Source organism: Megalobrama amblycephala, linkage group LG9 (assembly GCF_018812025.1).
Source record: "Megalobrama amblycephala isolate DHTTF-2021 linkage group LG9, ASM1881202v1, whole genome shotgun sequence".
Classification (NCBI taxonomy): Eukaryota; Metazoa; Chordata; class Actinopteri; order Cypriniformes; family Xenocyprididae; genus Megalobrama; species Megalobrama amblycephala.
The window spans coordinates 24,056,348-24,078,264 of NC_063052.1; the positions used below are offsets into that span (position 1 = coordinate 24,056,348).

General features: G+C 37.5%; 2 protein-coding genes across 3 annotated transcripts in view; one reads left to right on the forward strand and one right to left on the reverse strand.

Moving 5' to 3' along the window:
* Positions 1-51: 51 nt before the first annotated feature.
* Positions 52-18,025, forward strand: wu:fc38h03 (acetylcholinesterase collagenic tail peptide). The gene is made up of 17 exons (XM_048202249.1): positions 52-1,303; positions 2,484-2,590; positions 2,669-2,779; positions 2,881-2,925; positions 3,666-3,692; positions 4,888-4,959; positions 5,716-5,778; positions 5,939-5,965; positions 6,452-6,496; positions 9,090-9,125; positions 9,242-9,322; positions 11,937-12,033; positions 12,369-12,502; positions 13,458-13,577; positions 13,662-13,788; positions 14,046-14,148; positions 17,321-18,025. The coding sequence occupies exons 1-17, from the start codon at positions 1,201-1,203 to the stop codon at positions 17,388-17,390; spliced, it is 1,368 nt and encodes a 455-aa protein (XP_048058206.1). The 5' UTR covers positions 52-1,200; the 3' UTR covers positions 17,391-18,025.
* The window catches only part of wipf3 (WAS/WASL interacting protein family member 3), a 17,858-nt gene continuing 13,888 nt past the window's right edge, over positions 17,948-21,917 (reverse strand). For both annotated transcript variants that reach the window (XM_048202247.1, XM_048202248.1), the window contains 3 exons: positions 21,457-21,597; positions 21,143-21,244; positions 17,948-18,952 (listed from right to left, as the gene is read on the reverse strand). In XM_048202247.1, coding sequence (XP_048058204.1) covers positions 18,912-18,952; positions 21,143-21,244; positions 21,457-21,597 — 284 coding nt within the window. In that variant the 3' untranslated portion in view covers positions 17,948-18,911. The remainder of the gene's footprint in view (positions 18,953-21,142; positions 21,245-21,456; positions 21,598-21,917) is intronic.

Genomic DNA, 21,917 nt, shown 5'->3' on the forward strand with positions numbered 1-21,917 from the left:
CAGTCAAGCTCACATCAGCCGACTCTCAGGTGACTTGCATCTACCTATAGGGATACGACACCTGGTGTCTGCTAGGCTGCATGGATGCGCAGGTAGTTCTTGCATTATCAATCATATTTGACGATAGTGGTCCTGACAGAAATGAAAATTCTGTCATCATTTACACAAATGTGTATTAATATATTTGGAAGTAAGATAGTAAGATATTTGGAAGAATTGACTACCATAGGAAAAATAAATACTATGGCAGTCAATGGGGGGTGAGATCTTTTTGGTTACTGGCATTCTTCCAAATATCTTCCTTTGTGTACAGCAGAACACAGAAATTCAGGTTTGGAACAACTTGAGGGTGAGTAAATGATGACAGAAACATTTTTGGGTAAACTACCCTTTTTAAGGGAGATCAGAGCTAGTTGTCACAAAGGCTATAAAAAGGTTTTTATTTGGTTCTTACCCCATGTAGTGTCATCCTATCCCAAGAAATGTAAACAAAAATGATCACTTCAGTAAACCACTACCTCCGTTTTTCCACCAATTTACTGTATTTTTGATCAAATAAATGCAGTGCACTTCCTTAAAAAGTCCCACCCAAACTTATTAATTAATTAGTTAGCTAATTAGCCTAGTTAGACGAAAAAACATTGTGCTCACGAGCATACTTATTTTTATAGACACTAAATTTACAAATCATGTGACCTGCTGCCAAATAAAACTTGCGAAAGTTTCCACAGTGGACAGCCATCACCTGGTACGTTTTTAGGACGTGAATAATGACTGACAGTTGCACCAGTTCGTAGTGATTGTTTCTTTTGTAAAACTATGCGTTTTACAAATACATTTAAGAGAGTCGTTCATTACATGCGTGGCCTGAATTATAGCTGGACAGTTTGTTGGCGTCTGGTATTAAGTGTATATTGGTAGTACGGGGGTCTAATCTTGGCATGAGGGGCTGGAGAGGGTGGATCAGATGTCAGATCTCTGACTGGAACAGCAATCGCGCCTGGAGATTCCCAAAGACTCCGTGGAAAGCATTCTTACGACTTAATAACGCAGCTAAACTGTCAGACGAGACCGAGATCAGAAAATAGGGTGTGAGAGGGAGAGCTGCTGGTATTTGAAACTGGATGGGAGAGGGATTGAGCAGTAAGAGGGCGGGCACCGACTCGGATCTGTGTATTTTTGACACACTCCTATAGGAACATGGCCATGAGCAGGATTGGGATACAGCTGCAGTTTCTGCTGTACTCGGTGTCAGCCTACCTTTCACCGTTCAGTCTGGATAATTTCCTCCCGATTCATACAGGTATGAGAGAGACTGAGAGCGCGAATGCGTGTGCGCGCTCTTAAGTGATTATCAATTTGTGATTTTGAGAGCGTGTGATTTGTTGTTTTACATAATTGTCTATGTACATTATATTTTTAAAAAAGATATGTGTGTGTGTGTGTATATATATATATATATATATATATATATGTGTGTGTGTATATGTATCTCATATAGTAACACTTTATTTTACAGTGCCGTAGTTACACGTTACTACATGTACTTACTATAGTAATAACAGTAAATTATGCATAGGCCTAATTACAAGTAACTAAACCTAACCCTAACTGTAACTCTAAAGTAAGTAAATGTAGTTAATTAATAGTACTCGGTACTTATTTGAATAATTACAATGTAACTACGGCACTAAAATAAAGTGTAACCATATATTCTATATTATTTTTAATAAATTATGTATATTAATAAATTATATATAATTCTATATCATTTTCTGTTTTTAACATTATATTATCAGCATAACAATCTGGGTGAAAATTTGAATTGAACCATTTTCGTTAATTGCTTTGTAGGCTATTTGTTATTTGTTTTATTCACAGATGCATGGACTCCACAAATTTGTGCAAAATATTTATATGGAGTTCATATGGTCCAATAGTGCAATTAAATATTAATATCTGACCCTGTTTTGTACCTGTATTTTATATGTATATTATATTCACATGTCTGTTATATGTAGGCATGGATTGGTTTGCACATAACTGGAACTTAAATTACATTATTAAAAATTATTATAAATAAACAAAGCTATTGGAGGGCTTGTTATTCCTATATATGCACTGTTACCTCTGTCATGACCTTCATAAAATGTATGCTTACAGTAATATAATTAGTATGTCAGCATGTGTGTCTGATTAATTTTTATATTTCAAATGAAAGGTTTTGTATGTTTTGTCAGACTTTTGTTTGCCTTGCTTGAGTCTCATGTTTAAATCTGTGTTGTCATTCATCCATAAATGCACATATCCATATGTATCCATTCTCCATTAAGTTGTTTGTCTGTGCGGTAGGGGGATTTTTCATCAATACTGCATTAAGAACACTTCAGCTAAATCACAGCGCTATTTCACTTCAGGCCAATAAGATTATTGATTATCCTTAATTCTATGCCGTCTGGTTGGTTGTGTGGTTTATACTTTAGCTCGGGATCCACATGATGTTTTGAAAAGATTTGACCCTTGTTGTCTGCTGGCCCCGCCTCCTCCTCCTTTGTTCCCGCCCCCTCCTGGTGTCTGGAAAAGAGAGTCTGTGAGTGACACAATATTAGTATGCATAATTCTAGCCGCAAGAAATGTCTGTTAATCTACCATTTATCTGTTTTTCAAGGCCTTGTCTAGGCCTGTGGAGAGGATAAGAGAGAAAGAGAAAGATGAGGAGCAGGTGAAGGAACGTTGTGTAATGGGACCACCAGGACCTCCTGGACCCATTGGACCACAGGTAAGGAACAAGAAAAGGTACTGAAGTCCCTCCCCAGACAACTAAACAAGAACAAAATACAACTTCTCATACTTAAATGTAAAGGTTTTTCTTTGTTTTAGGGTCACAGTGGCATTCCAGGGATTGAGGGACCCAAAGGAGATAAGGTGAGACGGTTAAACATCTGGTTAAAGGTGCAGTAAGCGATTTCTGAGAATCATTGTTGAACACTGCTGATATTTTAAATCAATCCAAACAAACTCACCCCTCCCTTCTCTGCTCCACCCCTAAAATACACGAATATGCAATGCAAGAGTGGATGTCTCTTTATCATATAGCATTATCATATAGCAGAAGCAAAGCAAAATAAAGCTTTGTGAGAAAATAAAGCGAAGATGACAAACAAACAACAAGGAGGAACAAAAATTAACATACAGTACATGAGTAAATACAAGCAAGAGTTTGTTGTTAGTCGCCAAGAGCACACACTCAAAACCAATGTTACTCACGATGGAGCAGAAACAACGCAACCTTGGCATCCGTTTTCAGGCCTTCCCGCTTAGGTCTCTTCAGCACTGGAAAGCATTTCTAATATTAACGCGGGTCCTAAAACTCTTGCCTGATCATGACCCTTCTTTTCCCTGTGATATTCCTCTGAGCTTTTCTCTTCTGTAATGTCTTTCAGCCATCTCTCTTTCTACAGTCCTTCAAATCTCCCTCTTGCTCACTCTCTCTCCTCCCCCATCATGAGTGGACACGCCCCCTACTGCTGATTGGCTACAAGTTTGTTGTGCTGCTCGGTCCAATCAATCGCTTACTGCACCTTTAAGAGGAATCAAATGCTTCAAGGCCTGTTAGTTTTGAAATCTATTATGAAACTGAAGGAATTGTTTTTTTTTTACTTCAGGGTGACATAGGACGACCAGGGTCAAAGGTCAGATTCTCATCTTTGATCTTCTGAAGTACTGTACTTGTGCCAGATGCATGGATACCACCAGTAATGATAAAAAGTCAGAGATGTTTTCCATGTTTTATAGAGCACATATGGAACAGAAGTCTTGGTTCACACTTCTTTTATTTCATATAAAATGTCTGTGTTTATGATGAGACAGGTTTCATTTTGCAGTCCTGTACGCTGTTTATGACATGCTCTCTTGGTGCATATAATAGTTTTACAAGGTGCTGTTTCATTGGCTGCAGTCCACTGCAGTTCTGCCCTGTAATATCACTTAGTGCTGAACTCAGACATTAATCTCAGTCCTGCACTGCTGCTCTCATTCAAAACACACACAGCTATTTAATTGCACTAAACTCTCAAGCAAAAAGAGGGGAAGGAGTTTGGAACACAGGATGATTTATGGGATATGGTTTTAATAATTTTAATCTTAATAAGTGATTTTATCTTGATTTCCAGTAAAAAATATCCTTAAAAGAAATGTACCTGAGAAGCACAATTGCATAAGATTATAACACTTATTTTCATTTTCAATATATCTATTAATTAGAAATTAGTGAGATTTTTTAATATTAAAAAAAAAAAAAAAAAAAAAATAAAAAAAAATATATATATATATATATATATATATATATATATATATATATATATATATATATATATATATGTTTATAACTTATGTTACTAATGTCTGTGCGTCACACTAATTTCACCATGATTTTACCATTGGTAAAGGCTTTGCATTACGCTAAGAACACAATTTACCCATGAAATGCTCAGCCTCTCATTGCTTAATACTTTTTATCTTACACAATTTTACTTCTAAAGTATTTTTTTTTGTAGATGGTTTTGTTGGAAAACAAGACCAGAAATAAAGTTACTTTTTACAGTACAGTGGGGATAGAGATCTAGTGTTAAAAGCAAGAGAAAGAGAGTGTTTGAGTAAAGAACCTGGAAGGCATTCAAAAAGAAGAAGAAAGATTAGATAGGCTGATGTTTTAAAGGAATGAAGAGGACTGCTGAGAGGCAGGGATGCTGAGTAGGTGGTTTGTCTTTGATTAAATCTGCTCTGTACACTCAGCACTTTGGCCACATTGCCAGATCTGGCTGGGTTGCAGTGGGTGTATAAAAGTTGTGTATAGTACACAACTATTTCTTCCCTTTGTCTTTGTAGGGTCGTACTGGGCGTCGGGGTCTGCCAGGGAAACCAGGTGCTGCAGGGCTGCCCGGCCCAGAGGGACCTAAGGTGGGTGAGTTTTACCTCTGTACTCCAACTGACCAATGTAATCTAGCCATATATACACTGCACTAACCTAATTAAAATGACAAAACATCTGTTATCACCATCTCCCTTGAAATGTCTGGTCTTCAATATTATTGTAAATGACTGCATCAAAGTAACGGCCAAGTCTTAGATTTACTCTTTCTCCACCAGCGTGTTTTAAAACAGTTGCCAGTCACCACAAGCATTTTTGATAATTTTCACAAAACTTTCATGGCCCCCAGAATATATTGCTGTATGAATATCTGAAGTTCTGAACATGCAATATACCAGAAGAAATAACAGAGCCTTTGCTTATTTATTTATTTATTTATTTATTTATTTTAAAAAAAGAAGTTTTCTTCTATAGTAGCTTCATGCATTCTTTTTTTTATCAACACTTGAATGTTGGTATGTTTAGTCTAAAGACTACAACGTGCATAAGCAATGCATTTATAACTTGTTTCTTCTCCTTTTTTGCCTTTGTTTTGATCTGGAGATTCTCTACTCTTTCAGAAGTTGTAATAGCGCCCCCTACCATATAACAGTGAAAACAGGGAAAGCAAGAAAATTCTGTCAATGGCGGCAAGAGTTGTCTTAAATGACGGAAAATTCCGTTAATGGCGGGAAAACAATTGTGTCACTCTTGACTGATGCCTTTTATCAGGAGAAATGGACACAAATGGATATAAAAATAGCTCATTAGAGCCCTTTTGACTGTTTATATGACCTCATTGGCAGGGAGAGAAAGGAGACCCAGGACTAATGGGAATGCCAGGAATGAGGGGACCAGCTGGACCTAAGGTAAGTCATGTTCTCCAGGTGTAACTGGTGTACAGTAGAAGGAATGGCATCTTATTATTGTTGTGCTGTTTTGGTTATTACAGAAATGCCTTTTCAACTCACCTATCAATGAGAAAAGAACCAACGGAAATAATAATTGTCTTCTTCTCTGTCCCATTAGGGCTTGTCAGGCTACAAGGGTGAGAAGGTACAGTTTGTCTGTTAAACTGAAATTAAATGTTTCTTTACATTTGTACTAGAGTTGTCAAAAGTACCAAGAATTTTAAAAATCTGACACTGAGCAGATTCATAAACACCTCTGATTGGCCATTGTGTTCACATGCTCATCGGATATGTCTGCAATTGGCTTCAATGATAAGCGCTTCAAAAACATGTCGTAAACAGTCATTAATGACGCTCTTCATATGGCGCTTACACAGATACACACGGGAGCATTCAAATTCAATGCTTTCAATTCAAACTTTTCTGTGCGCTTCCAAATGCTCCCGTGCATTAATCATTGAAGCCAATCACAGGCATATCTGCTCAACAGCGCTCAAAGCATCGCATTTTTAAAATTTCAGTACCGACTTGGTACCGAAGTCAATACTTTTGACAACTCTACTTTGTACAATATGGAACTGAAGTCTAACTGACTGTAATTACTTCTCTAAACTTATTCTTATGGTTTCAGGGAGCACGGGGGAATTTTGGTCCTACAGGTCCAAAAGGAGACAAGGTGATTAAGGATGCAATCACATCAGACCCAGTTTCTAGAGTTCCTTATTAATGGTGTTTCCCCTAGCAGCAAAATAGAAACACTAATATTTATAGAACAAACTCTCAAAACATCTAGCAATCACCAACAACCAAAATGCAACACACTAGCAACCACCTAGCAACTACCCAGAACATCCTATGCAACAAAATAGCAACATGCAAACATCTACAACTTAGAACACATTAGCAACCATCTAGGAATTAGGAACCACACCAGGACACCTTAGCAACATGTAAGCAACCAACCAGAACACCTTAGCAACCACATAGCAACACTTAAAAATGCTTACAACATGCTTGCAACCACCTAGCAACCACTCAGAACATCTTAGAAACCAAAGAGCAACACACAAAATCATTTTCTAAACATCAACCTCTAAACACTTAGAATTCAAGAGGAACTACCCAGAAATACCTTAGCAACCCATTAGCAACATGATAAAACTCTTACAACATGCTAGCAACCACCCAGAACATCCTAGCAACCACATAGCAACACTTTAAAATGCAACCACTCAGAACATTTTAGTAGCCAAAGAACCAAAAAATCAACATGTTAAAACATTTGGAACATACCGTAAACCTCTAAAACACTTAGAATACAATAACAACCACCCAGAACAACTTAGCAACCCAGTAGCAACATGCTTACAACATGATATTAACCACCTAGTAACCACCCAGAACACCCTAGCAACCACGTAGCAACACATTAAAATGCTTACATCATGATTTCAACCACCTTGCAATCTCTCAGAACACCCTAACAACCAAAGAACCAATGAGAAACATGCAAAAACATTTTAAACACATCCAACCACCTATCAACCATATAGAACACCATAGCCACCAAACAGCAATGCTCTAAAGCCACGTTCACACCGTCAGTTTTTGGGATTGACAACTGCATTTACTTTCAGTTGTGAGTCTCGAAATGTCTCGTTCACACAGCAACTTACAGTAGCGTCTGGAACACTGCCTGTATGAACAGGCAACGAGTGTCAAGACCGTATTATTCTCTTACTAGTATCCATAACGACAGTGACCAACGTAATATTAAAGATGGTGATGTCCATAAAACTGAAAAGTATTATCACTTTTGACATGACGAGACTAATTGAACCGCGAGTTCATTCATCAAAACTTCATTACAACTGCATGTAAACACATGCTAGCCGGAGTCTTTAACAGCTGCACTCGTGTGTTATGTCCATTGCAACGTTTTGCGCATGACACGGCATTTGAATTTGGAAAAAGAAACACAAAACTGATGGGAGCCGCTCCAGTGGAGAACAGTGACTGAATATAACACCTTCAGATGACACACAGCTCATATCTCTGTCACAGTAAGTTACCGAAAGCGAAACCACACACATAGCACCTTAGCAGAGTGTCTTTCTCGCACTGTATGACGTGACAGACAACTAGTTGTCCAGTGAGGTTTCGTTCACACAGCACGAATATTCAGAGAATGCAGTTGTGAGTCATGAAAATTTACAGGTGTGAGTTCGGTTATAGAATGCGGTTGTCACTCCCGTAAATAACCGGACTGTGTATGAGCGTAACCGTATTAAGGACTCAAATACAAGACTGACAACCATATTCTGCTGCTTTGTGAACATAGCCTAAAGCACTTAGAATACACTGGCACCCAGAATACTGTAGCTTCTAAGGGTGTACTCACATTTGGCATGGTTGCCTTGAACCGAGCCCGAATGCAATTGTCCTGAACCGAGCTCTAGCCCACCTCTTTCAAGCAGGCCAGGGATGGTTAAGCCCCCGGGCATGGTACGGAGCGATCACACTAGTCAAACGAACCAGGCTATGGGGGTCAAACTTGCTCGGGCACAGTTCAGAGCGCCTAGTGTGAGTATACCCTAAATCACATATAAGATTTTTGTTCTCTGTTCAACATGAATATGTAGAATCTAAGTGTAAACATATGTAACCGGTCCAACTCAACCCCCTCTGAGCTGGATTTGAACTGGCATGGGAGGTGGGCATGCTAACAAAGATGCTAAAGGCAGCAATCTCTAGTGCACCTCTTGAGGAAGGGAAGTGAGATTTACACTCAGCTCTTACTAGCTTGCCTCCATTACACTCCCCTAAACCTCACTCCAATTTGGGTAACGGCACCAAATATAACCCGTCCCACTCAACACGCTCTGAGCAAGAATCGCAACCGACATCTCTGGCACCATCTAGCGCACCTTTTTGAGGCAGGGGATTTAAATACACAGCTCTTATTAGCTTGTCTCTGTCTCTCTAGCTTTCCTTTGTTACACTCACCCCCTAGACCTCACTCCCATCCAGGTCACAGCACCAAATGTAACCGGTCCTACTAAATCCGCTCCGAGCGGGATTCGAACTGGCATCTCTGGCTTGGGAGGCGGGCACACTAACAAGGACGCTAATAACCGCAGTCTCTAGCGTCAGTCGCTAATGCATCTCATGAGGCCAGGGGAGTGAGGTTTACATGCACAGCTCCTGCTAGCTTCCCTCCGTTAAATTTAAACTCATATTCATGTGTGTATCTGGTCTGCTTTCTTTAGGGAGCAAATGGAATGCCTGGGATGCTGGGACAGAAGGTATTATGTGACATTTTAACCTTTAAAATCAACGTCATGCATGTCACGATAATATGTTTTGGATGTCACTGATCTGACTCGCTCCTTCTCTCTGAAACTCCTCGTCAATCCCCCAGGGTGAAATGGGACCCAAGGGTGAGTCTGGCGTCTCAGGGAAGCGTGGTCCTACAGGACGACCAGGCAAGAGAGGCAAACAGGTGAGAACACACACAGCACTTGACATGGCATCAGATTTCCTCTAGTTTGTTTTGATATTGAGATCTTGAGTGATAATAAGGGACTGGATTATTGGCGGAAGAAGCTTCAGACATATTTAAAACCCACATGTGCACACGGTTAACCCGTCTGCCTCAGTCAGCGGGTCAGTCTGTAACTGTGTAAGTGTGTGTGTGTCATTTCGTAAGTAACATAAGAAGCTGAAAATCTCACCATGCTGGTAGCTGGATTTGGACCAGCAGGGCCTCTGATGTTGAGTTCAGCCCTGCCGATCATGTTTCCAAGCTCTTGTATTACACTGTGTTTAGGCACTTCCTGGGAATGTCTTTACTAACTGCAGGGAAATACCTGGACTGTTACCGTAGGCCTTAGATTCCTACTATCATTCAGCCCAGTGCCGTGACATACACGTTTAATGTTCCTTAGATCACTGCACAGGCCTCAGAGTTGAATGTCATTTTTAAGACCAGCAACTAGTTTGATGCATTGACTTTGTATACTACCATCTAAATATTTGGGGTTGGTATGTTTTTTTGTTGTTGTTGTTTGTTTTTTAATATTTTTTAATAAATATTTTTATTCAGCAAGGATGCATTAAAGGATTAGTTCACTTCAGAATTAACATTTCCTGATAATTTACTCACCCCCATGTCATCCAAGATGTCTTTCTTTCTTCAGTCGAAAAGAAATTAAGGTTAAGAGTTTTTTTTAAACATTCCAGGATTTTTCTCCATATAGTGGACTTCACCGAGGTACAGCGAGTTGAAGGTCCAAACTGCAGTTTCAATGCAGCTTCAAAGTAGGGTGACCAGATTTCTCATGGTAGAATATGGGACGGGTGAGCAAGGGGTGGGCAATATGACCAAGATATGAGCAATTTTATATATATAAAGAAATTTACAAACAATATGATAAATACTATAGAGGGTAAAAATTAAATAAACTTGTTTTTCAGATACTGTAGGTTTATTTACCATGCATATGTTTATTTAACATCTTTTGTTGTTTGATTAACATTAATGACAGACAAATATTTAATTAGGCTACTGTCCCTTTAAGACCGAATTCATGGATGTAATATACTGACACATATCCGATTTTCACCCACCTGTTTACGTCCACTTAAGCCATAAGTTATAACAGACTGTATTTACATGAGATACTCCACACGATGGACATTTTGAAAAACTATGTGTGCATTTGATCATACAAGGGGAATTGACCGCGCACAAAGAAAAGAGAAAGTGAGCGAGAGAGAGTGCTTCTGGTGTGTGTCTTTCAGCACGATTCTGCCGATCCAGCCTTTACTAATGGCAAGTTAATAACGAATTGTGATTAGATGGTAATTTTGTTCAACGATTAATTGATTGGGCTGTTCTCGCGTGACAGAACACTTCTACTTCTCGTTCTATGATTACCCAATTGTAAAGTAATTTTAGGAAAGATGAAAATATGATTTTTTTCTTAATAAGTCAGGACACTAAAAATGGAGCTCAAATACGGGACTGTCCCAGGAAAAACAGGACGTTTGAAGTTGGAGGAGAAAATGAGATGGTGTTTTTTGCCCTACCGAAGTACTTCCGCCTACGTCACGTGTGACCTTTCTAGCGTGATTACATAATGTGTGGCGCATCGCAGAACTAGTGCGAGACAAGCATTTATGGCTAAAAAGTATATACATTTTTATTTTTTTAGAAAATGACCGATCCTTTCGCTAGACCTTTATTCCTCAGCTGGGATCGTGTAGAACCCTTTGAAGCTGCATTGAAAATGCAGTTTGGACCTTCAACCCGTTGTACCCCGGTGAAGTTCACTATATGGAGAAAAATCCTGGAATGTTTTCCTCAAAAACCTTAAAGGATTAGTTCACTTTCAAATAAAAATTACCCCAAGCTTACTCACCCTCAAGCCATCCTAGGTGTGTATGACTTTCTTCTTTTTGACGAAGACAATCGGGAAAATATTAATAAATATCCTGACACATCCGAGCTTTATAATGGCAGTATGCATTACCAAACGAGTATGAGCTGAAGAAAGTGTCTCCATCCACATCCATCCATCATAAACATATTCCACTCGGCTCCAGAAGGTTAATAAAGGCCTTCTGAAGCGAAGCGATGCATTTGTGTAAATATCCATATTTAACAAGTTATGAAGTAAAATATGTAGCTTGAAGAAAGAAAGACATAAACATCTTGGATGACATGGGGGTGAGTAAATTATCAGGAACTTTTAATTCTGAAGTGAACTAATCCTTTAAATTGATCAAAAGTGACAGTAAAGTCTTTTATATTGTAACAAAAGATTTGTTGAATGGTTTTCAACATTAATAATAATAAGAAATGTTTCTGAGCACCATCAGCATATTAGAATGATTTCTGAAGGAAGACTGAAGACTGAAAATTCAGCTTTGCCATCACAGGAATAAATTACATTTTAAAATATGTTAAAATAGAAAAGAATATGTAATATTTCACAATAGTACTATTTTTAATATATGTCTAATATATAAAATAAATGCAGCCTTGGTGAGCATAAAAGACTTCTCTCAAAAACATTTTTAAAAATCTTATCAACTTATAATTATTGATATAGGGGCCTTATGGGGAGAGAGGTTTTCCGGGGCCAGTGGGTCCCATTGGTCCACCTGGACCCAGGGGCCACCCAGGACCTCCTGGGGTACCTGCATCTGGTGAGATAACATACATGCTCACATGCACACACACCGACATGTGTATTTAGCTATTAAAAATGAGGGAATACCATAGACTTCTGTTGTTTTTATATGAAGCTAATTATAATTACTATAGAAAAACATTTAGCATCTTTTAAAACTAAAAACTATTTTTTAATTTATTTATGAAGAACTAAATTTAGTTTTTGTGACTTTTAGCTAAATTCTGGGGACAGTTTTGCTACATTCTGGTCTTTTCAGCAGAGATTTTAAAATCAGTGTATTACTGCTCTAGCTTAATATTCAAGTCTGATATATTTGCTTTTGTTTTTTGGGGATCTCATGATGTACAGGGCTTTTTGTAGTTGGAGAAAAAGGTGAGAAGGGATTGCCCGGTCTTCCTGGAGTCTGTGATTGCAGCTTCCCTTCTCTCAGTCCACCCAGTGCCCCATTACAACACCGTAACAAATATGACAAAGTTCCAGTGGTAAGCCACACAAACTCAGAACTGAGGACTTTCCATTTACTTCTGTTGTTTTTATATTAAATGTACATGTTACTTCTGTAATGTAAGGTGAAAGATATTCCGAAAGAAACTTGATTTTATCCATTCGGAAGTGGGCGCTACATACAAGAATGAAACACGACTCAATGCAAGTTTGCTAAAAGGAATGTAATTTGATAGGATGATTGAGCATATTACATTTTGGTTAAAAATGACAAAGACAAACCATTTTTTCTTTGGAATAAAATGCACTGATGAATCGTTCACAATAAGACCAGAAACTTAATGGAGTCAATTTCATGTAGACTTTAAAGCTGCAGTCCGCAACTTTTTTCGTGTTCAAAATTTACAAAAATTATATAATGAGAATGTACAACATGAATTCATTTTCCAAACCATGTTTTTGTCTTATTCTGAATCATTATGGTACACTTATAATAAGTGTTTATATTCGGACTATTTCAGAGCAGACTGGTAGGACTCGCCGCAGAGTATCACAGTAACTGCGTGACTCGCCATAGACATACACGGAGAAAAGTAACTCCGGCTAGAATGTTCTTCCGCAAGACACGTGCAGTTCTGTTTATTAACCGCTAGAGGGCCAAAAATCGCGGACAGCAGCTTTAAGTAAATTAGTAACCCTACTACACCCAGCCCTTACAGTAACCTTTTGGTATTTTTAGATATTTATTAAGACAGTATTTAATCTCTAAATTGAGCTGTTTTCATTGCGAGGAGCTCCAGATGATTTCGAGTTTTATTATCATTGTGAGTACGTTTGCTCCCTATGATGATGGCGAAACCTGATGCACACACACATTGTTCACATCCAACAAGCCAAATTTTACCATCAGATCTGATTTACTTTGCCTGTTTCTAATGGAATCAATAAGCCTCTTTTTATCTGCTTCTTAATCAGTTTGTGTTTCCTGACCAGATATTCGTTGTGAGCAGTGAGGAAGAGCTAAAAGGTCTTCACGAAGAGAATGCTTTCGCCTTCAGAAAGGATCAGAGGTCTCTTTACTTCAAAGATAAAAATGGATGGGAGCCCATTCAGGTATGGGACCATTTTAAATACAATGCCATGAAACATGGTGCCAGACAGGCATTTTGGGAATAGGAGCTTTTGTTTGTATTCTAGCTGATGCCTCTACAGGCGACAGAGAGGATGAGGGATGGGAATGGAGTCTGTGGCGATGGAGAGTTGCAGGAACTCAATGGGGAGGAATGTGACGACGGAAACAAGGTTGTTACGGATGACTGCATAGGTGAGTCACGTAATCCCAGAAACCATCACATACTGTAGCTAATAAGGAAAATGCCTAAATGTAAAATTAATTAGCAGTAAATTTATCTTGTGTTGAAGGTGTGTAAATAATTTCCATTTTACACAGAAATGCAGCACTCACATTTTCTTCTTGTTCATTCTTTGAGTGTGTCTTATCAATTCTCCTCTTTCTCAGTCTGTCTTCACTCACTCCACTTCTGTCTCTTTCCTGTTCTTTATCTCTGTCTCTGTGTGTAGGCTGTAAAAAGGCATACTGTGGAGATGGATATCGTAATAAGGGTGTGGAAGAGTGTGACGGGAAAGACTTCGGCTACCAGACCTGCAAATCATATCTGCCAGGGTATGCATACAACACACACAATGTCCTATGCATATTGGGTAGACTTTTTGTAATCAACAGATTTTAAGCTTAAGTGTCTTCTTTTTTTTTTTTTTTTACATGTAATTTTAAATATTATTTAAAGGTCCCGTTCTTCGTGATCCCATGTTTCAAACTTTAGTTAGTGTGTAATGTTGTTGTTAGAGTATAAATAAAATCTGTAAAATTTTAAAGCTCAAAGTTCAATGCCAAGCGAGATATTTTATTTAACAGAAGTCGCCTACATCGAACGGCCAGTTTGGACTACATCCCTCTACTTCCTTCTTTAATGACGTCACTAAAACAGTTTTTTGACTAACCTCCGCCCACAGGAATACACAAGAGTTGCGTCTGTAGAGTGTGTTTGTCGCCATGTCGTCGAAACGCTGTTATTTTCATCCCGCAGTCCAATCACCGGGATTGATTCCGGCTCAAATTGATAGGGTAAAATTAAAGACATGTTTACAATAACACTGAGCGCGTGCATCTCCACGTTATGGTAAGAGGCGTGACCTTTCCGGGCAAGGTTCGCTAAGCTGCTGTCGAATCACAACACAGGAACCGCTGGCACAATCAGAACTCGTTACGTATTTCTGAAGGAGGGACTTCATAGAACAAGGAAGTCATCAGCCCGTTTTTATGACAGTGGAAACAGCGGTATACAGATAAGTAAATTATGTGAAAAATACTGTGTTTTTTTTACACGCGAAACATGAACACATGTTATATTGCACACTATAAAAACAATCAAAGCTTCAAAAAACCACGAAAAACGGGACCTTTAAAACTGCAGTCTGTAACTTTTTTTCAATTTTTGAGCAAGTACATAACCAGTTGAAAACTATCTCCTTACCTTGGCCCGATTCACAACGGTAAGCTTGTAATATTGTTTTCTATTAAGAGCGGTACCGGTGGGTTTCTGTGGGAAATTCGAGCATGCAGCCATTTGTCTTTGCGTCATTACATCACGTCTGTTTACATGAAGGAGTCCCAGCTAGTGGGCTATATGGCATGTGAGGATGCTGCTGGTAACGGATCATTTATAGCCTTTTCTCACAGCAGCTGCAATAATTAAACTTTCATTTTGATGGCGGATTGTAAATCCAGGAAGATCCAAATGACAATCATCAGTGACAACTGGAGATTCACCCGTAGTCAAAAGCAAAAGACTTCTGACTTAGGGTGGCTACAGAAATTGAAATCCACAGGTAATGCTAATACACACTAAATACACATAGTCACGCAATGCTGATGTTGTTAAAGGGGTGGTTCAATGCGATTTCACTTTTTTAACTTTAGTTAGTGTGTAATGTTGCTGTTTGAGCATAAACAACATCTGCAAAGTTACAGCACTGAAAGTTCAATGCAAACGGAGATATTGTCTTTTAAAGTTATGGCAGTTTATTGCCTACAAAAACAACTGGTTTGGACTACAACGAGCTTCTTCCCAGGTTGGTGACATCATAAACCCTGCAAAACGCCCCTGGGAACACACAACAAAGTGGGCGAGGCCACGTCATTCAGCATAATGAAAGCGGAAAAGTTGTGTACACTGGACGCGAGCGGAGCGGCGCGTAAAAAGATAATAGAACCCATTGTAATCTTTGATATTTTCTACACTGGATGCGATGCTGAAGACAGCTTCCAGAATCTACACGAGTTCAATGCTGGATTTGCACAAAGCTAGGCTTTTACTGAAAGATGGAGCAGTTCCCACTTTAAAAGCAGAAGCTGCTGTTTATTGGCTTCAAAGTGTAAGCACATTTTATTGTTTGTACATGTCTTTTAAACGTATAGTTCATTTTTTGGTTGCATCAAGGACATATACAAAGAGCAAGTCGTTTTTGCTTCGCTAGCCAGTTAGCTGTATTATAGTGCATACTTCTCCAACAAACACCAACAAACTTCTATGTTCATAGACAAACAGTTGTTCATGCTGTAAATTAAACGCTACCTTTACAAAAATGCGACTACTCAGTCATGTATTCGGCTACAGTAAAGCTTTAATAAGGATAAAACTGTATATTGAAAGCTAACAAACAGCAGTGACAGCATCTAAACACTTTGACACAAATACTAAATGAAATACCATTCTTAAACATCCTTTAAAAGCCTCATCTGGGTCTGATTCGGGCTCAATTTGATACAGCAATATAATCAAATTGAGCATACAATATAACCGAAGCCCATGTATCCGGTAAAAAATGGTAAGGGGCGTGACGTTTCCGGACGCTTCAGCGAATCACGATGGCTCTGGATTACACTGGGCCTGCTAACCAATCTGAGCACATTACGTATTTCGGAGAGAGTGGCTTCATAGAAGCAGGAAGTCAAACGAGCCGTTAATATGACAGTGGAAACAGAGGTGTAGAATAAAAATAAAATATATGAACGTTTCAAGCGTTTTCAAAAAAACTAAGCATTAAGACATGTTAAACTGTGCCCCAAAAACACAATCAAGCCTAGAAAAAAAACATTGTACCACCCCTTTAACATTAACAATTTAAGCACAAAGTATAACAATAATAATAATTTGCATGGTTTGACGTGATCCATGCTTAGCAATCATTAGATTTAATCACCATTGGCAGCACGATTTATTGTAATGCTTTTTTTCTCAGTTGGTCATAACAAAAGTGGCAGACATGTTACTTACTTGTTCAGATGACATTTTCTGGTGAAAATTCTTATTTTTGGGCATACTTCCAAGACGTTGAATCTGTGATTCCAAAGTACAGTATCCACAACGATGCGGTGACTGACAGCAAACATTAGATTCATCCACACTCAGGAGCCGTGCTGATGCACTACCCACGTAAAGATGATAATTCCGCAAATAACTGCAATTGCAGGTTTTAAACAGAGATGGCGACAAAGAGGCAAAACTTACAGACTGCAGCTTTGTTTATTTAAATATTTATTTTAAATAACATTTTAATAATCTTTTACCAATTCACAAATGGTCCTGGGTGTGACTATAAAATTTGAAAAGTACACATTTCTATGCTTTCTATTAATTTTAGAGATGCAAAATCCTTTTTAAAATAGTTTTAGATGGAGCACAGCATGCCACACCTCAGGACATGCCAATTTCCCAAAATATTTAATGTCAACACCCAATAAAATGAATGTCTCTATCTTTTTGTACACATAGCACCTTTGGACAGCTCAGGTGCACTGACTCCTGTTTCATCGACTCAACCGGCTGTAAATACAGGACCTAAGGCCTACAAAAGTTTCACACACACACACACACAGATATGAGAGAGAGCCTGCTGAGATCAGCGGTATTTAGCAGATGATCTGAGAGGATTTGGCTGTTTCTGTCTCCCTCGCCTCCTTCACACTCATCTAGACACACACACTAAGGTACAACTCAGCGGGTACTGCACTATTTACAGCACCTGTTCTTTGATTCTAGTATGTTTTTAATGGCAGCTGAGCTGGGGGATGAATATTTTAAGTATGAAGCTGTGTAATGAAATTATTATGATTTAAATTAATGTATAATATGTTTATATGAAACGTATTTATTTGTTTGGTATTGCAAATGCATGATTAAGTTTGTGCATGTTTCCATAAACATAACATTTTCTTATTCTCAAGGAACAACAGACTAAGCTCTATTTTGATGGTATATGTGCATTGTAAAGCATGTATTGTAAAAGCAGGTATTCATTGTATTTTTTTTATTTATTTATTGAACTGTGTGTAGACTTTTATGAACTGATACCTAATAATTCTCTGCTTGATCATTTTTCACAGAAAAAAGTATGTCTTGTAATGTTTACTTGGGTTAAACAATAATTTATTCAGTCAGAGGAATAAAATGCAATCATGTCCAGTGAGTGGCACTGTTTCCCAGTGTCTCGCATGAGAATTCTTCTGTTTTCAGAGCTTTAATACAGCATTTCATACTGGCAGAGATTTCAAATACAGATAGATGTAAAAAATAAAATATAGAATGAGGGAAATCAAAGAGTAATTCTTTGGTGTTTCAGAAAGTCTTGATTTGATTAGATAGATGAAGATTCAGTAACAAAGGCAGCCACAAGAAATAAAAACAGGTCAATATTGCCTAAAAACCTCACATGTTTTAGTTTTAGCAATGTAATTCCATTTACTATATCTATAGTTTCGTCTATTTTAACCATTTATTCTCACCACCTTAGGCCTAAAACACACTGTTTCACTATTACTGCTTGGTGAACTTTCTTCCCTTTTACAAATGGATGGCCTTTATTTGTTAGCAAGATTTCTCTAATCTGTAATCACAGATTCAACACTTTATTTTGTTGAGCCATGTTTTAATTTCTTTCTCATGTTTATTCTATTAGTAGTTTCATAATTTTCAGGGTATGTTGACAGCTGATGGGATAATTAATAAAAGCCTTGTCAGGTATAAGCAAAATTAGTTGGAATTATTAGGATAATACATTTGTTCCAGATACATTAAATGTTAAAGCACTTATTATTGAATGAAGAAGATTAAAAAGATAAACACTTTCAATAAGAATGAGAGATTTTAACAGGGCTGCAACTATAATGGGGAAACTCATTCTTGAAATATTCATGATAAAAAAAAAAAGTATACTAATTGTACATCAAACTAAAATGTTTTCATGGATAATGTGGTGCTGCTAAGTGAGTTGATCTGACCTACAGATTTGGCTGCTGTTCTTCACTGATGATGAAAATGATGCTTAAAAACTGTCCTGATAAAGGTTAGCACCAAGCTTCATGTTTCATCTTAAATGAGTCCTCATAGCAGGAGGTTGTGGGTTGACTGTGAAAACAAAACAGGAATAGTTCATTTTCAATAAGACAGGTAGTTTCAGTGTTTCTGTGTTTTAAACGAAACCAATCAACTGAGGAACTGATAAAACTATTTATTTGCAGTTTTGTATTGTTTCAACTTTTGAATCTGGTTCTGAAACAGGCTGGTTGCATTAAATCAGAGACTTGTATACAATATACACTATTATACTGTTCAAAAGTTTGGGGTCAGTAACATGTTTTATGAAAGAAGTATATTATGCTCCCCAAGGCTGCATTTAATTGATCAAAATGGATTAAAAACAAAAGTAACTAACTGAAATATTATTATTGAAATAATTGTTTTCTTTTTAAATATATTACTCCAGTCTTCAGTGTCACATGATCCTTTGGAAAATTTCTAATATGCTAATTTGCTGCTCAAGAAACATTTCTTATAATTAAGCATCTTTAAAACAGTGCAACTCAATATATTGGGAAAACAGTTATACATATTTGTTTTCAGAATTCTTTTAAGAATAGAAAGTTTAAAAGAACAGCATTTATTTAAAATAGAAATATTTTGTAACAAATGTTTTTACTCTCACTTTTAATGAATTTAATGCATCTTTCATGAGTATTAATTTCTTTAAAAAAAAAAAAAAAGAAATCTTACTGACCCCACAATTTTGAACAGTACCTTTAGGTCAGTGGTTGTCTACCAACTAACTGACATCTCTTAATAATATCACTAGCTATGTTTCCATCCAAAGTTGCGAATTTAACTTATGGGCAAAATTGGAAAATCGCATAAAACACTTAAACGGACACTTAATAAAGCTCCGTTTCTATCCTATGTGTTCCAGAGAACAAAATCTTTACTGCCTGGGAAATATCTGTAATAAAAATGGAAATTTGGAAGTTGAGACGCTTCTGGGAGGGAATAAAACCAAATCATTTTGATAACAAACTATGGCTCAGGCATTTCAGAATGATCATTTTGCGTTGTAGTGCAATGAAATTGGTCTGCTGGTTAGTCCAGTTATTCAATCAAATTCACTGATGAGGTAAAATCATGCAAGTTTTTTGTTGCACATTGAGGGTTTTATTCAGTAAATGTGTTTCCATCACAGTTTATGCGCATGTCTTCTTATCAGATAAAAAATTATCCACCTCAATTGAGCGCATGCTTTTTTTTATGCGCATTTTTAGAATTTATGCATAAAACTGGGTGGATGGAAACATAGCTTGTGTGTGTTAAAGGATTAGTCCACTTTTAAATACACTTTTCCTGATAAATTTACTCACCGATATTTTACTCAACGATACCAGATGAGTAAAAAGGGTCTTATCTAGCGAATCGATCGGTCATTTTCGAAAAAAATACAACCGTTTATGCTTTATAAACAGAATATCGCCTTGAACGTACTTTTCGCTTCCGCATTCTTCATAACGCTTACGCTGAATGTCCTACGCCTTCCCCATTCAAGTTACGGAAAAAAACGAAACTGGCGCCGCGTTCGTTCCGTAAGTAGAATAGGGAAGGCGTAGAACATTCAGCGTAAGCGTTATGAAGAATGCGGAAGCGGAAAGTACGTTCAATGCGATATTTTGTTTATAAAGCATAAACAGTTGTATTTTTTTCGAAAATGACCAATCGATTCGCTAGATAAGACCCTTATTACTCATCTGGTATCGTTTAAAGCCCTTGAAGCTGCACTGAAAATGTAATTTTGACCTTCAATCTGTTGGTAGCCATTGAAATCCACTGTAAGGAGAATAATCCTGGAATGTTTTCCTCAAAAACCTTAATTTCTTTTCGACTGACGAAAGAAAGACATGAACATCTTGGATGACATGGGGGTGAGTAAATTTATCAGGAAAGGTGTATTTAAAAGTGGACTAATCCTTTAATATGCTTTTTTGCTGTCAAATTCAAACACATTAATACTAAATATATTCTGGACTACCATCATCCAACATCCATCTTATTATTCCCCATCTTATTATCACCTGTTTTTTGTCATTCTGATTTTAGGCTGTGCATTATAGATGTAGTAAAGAGAATAAAGCAAAAGCTATATTACAACTGTATATAGATAAATAAATTAAAAAAAGATCAAGCCTGTCTAAATGAACAGAGGCAACATTGTGAGCACTGTCATTGAAGAGACTTCACCTTTCCTCACATACACTCTCGCACACAAAGAGGTTGTTGTACCTCTGTTCTCCTTGCTGGGGTAAGTACGTGGGAAGGGCCTGAACTCTTCAGGAGGGGGGAAGTCCTCTATCGGATGGAAGTGAAACTTTGATTCAAAGTCATCTGAAAAGTAGACAAAGACTTTGTGAGTTGGAAAAAAAACAGAAATGCCACGTTAAATCAAATGGCTTTGCATATGGGTGATCACAAACATACAAATACACAATTAGCAAATCATATTGTTACTGTAGGTAATTTCTAATTGCTTGTTGCTGTTCATCTGAAGGTAAAACCCATTTAGGCCTTTAGCTTCATCATTAATGTTGACTTGTCACCTAAACTGTGCAGGTGTCCGTTGCGTACTGAGCTGGGCGGAGCTGACAGTGGGAGAGGAGGAGGGGGCGGGATCCTACTAGAGAGTTCAGTGTTAGGAGAGCGAGCCGGGGGAGCAGGGGGTGGAGCCATCCGTGGAGCACCTGTAAATCCAAAAATTTTGATAAATGACTACCTATAATTAATATCAGTTAAGTTTTGTTACATTATATATACATATTTATATATACATATTTGCAAATACACTATCGTTTCCAATTTTTCTGAGTCATTTCAAATTTAGATTCAAATTTCAAAATATACTAAAATAAATGTAAGTTATTTTTAACTAATAATATTTCACATTAATATTACTGTTTTTACTGCATTTTTGTTTAAATAAAGACAGTCCTGGTAAGCATAAGAGACTTTCAAAAACTTTTTTTTTCAAAAAACTTTCTGACTTCATCTTGACAAATTTACA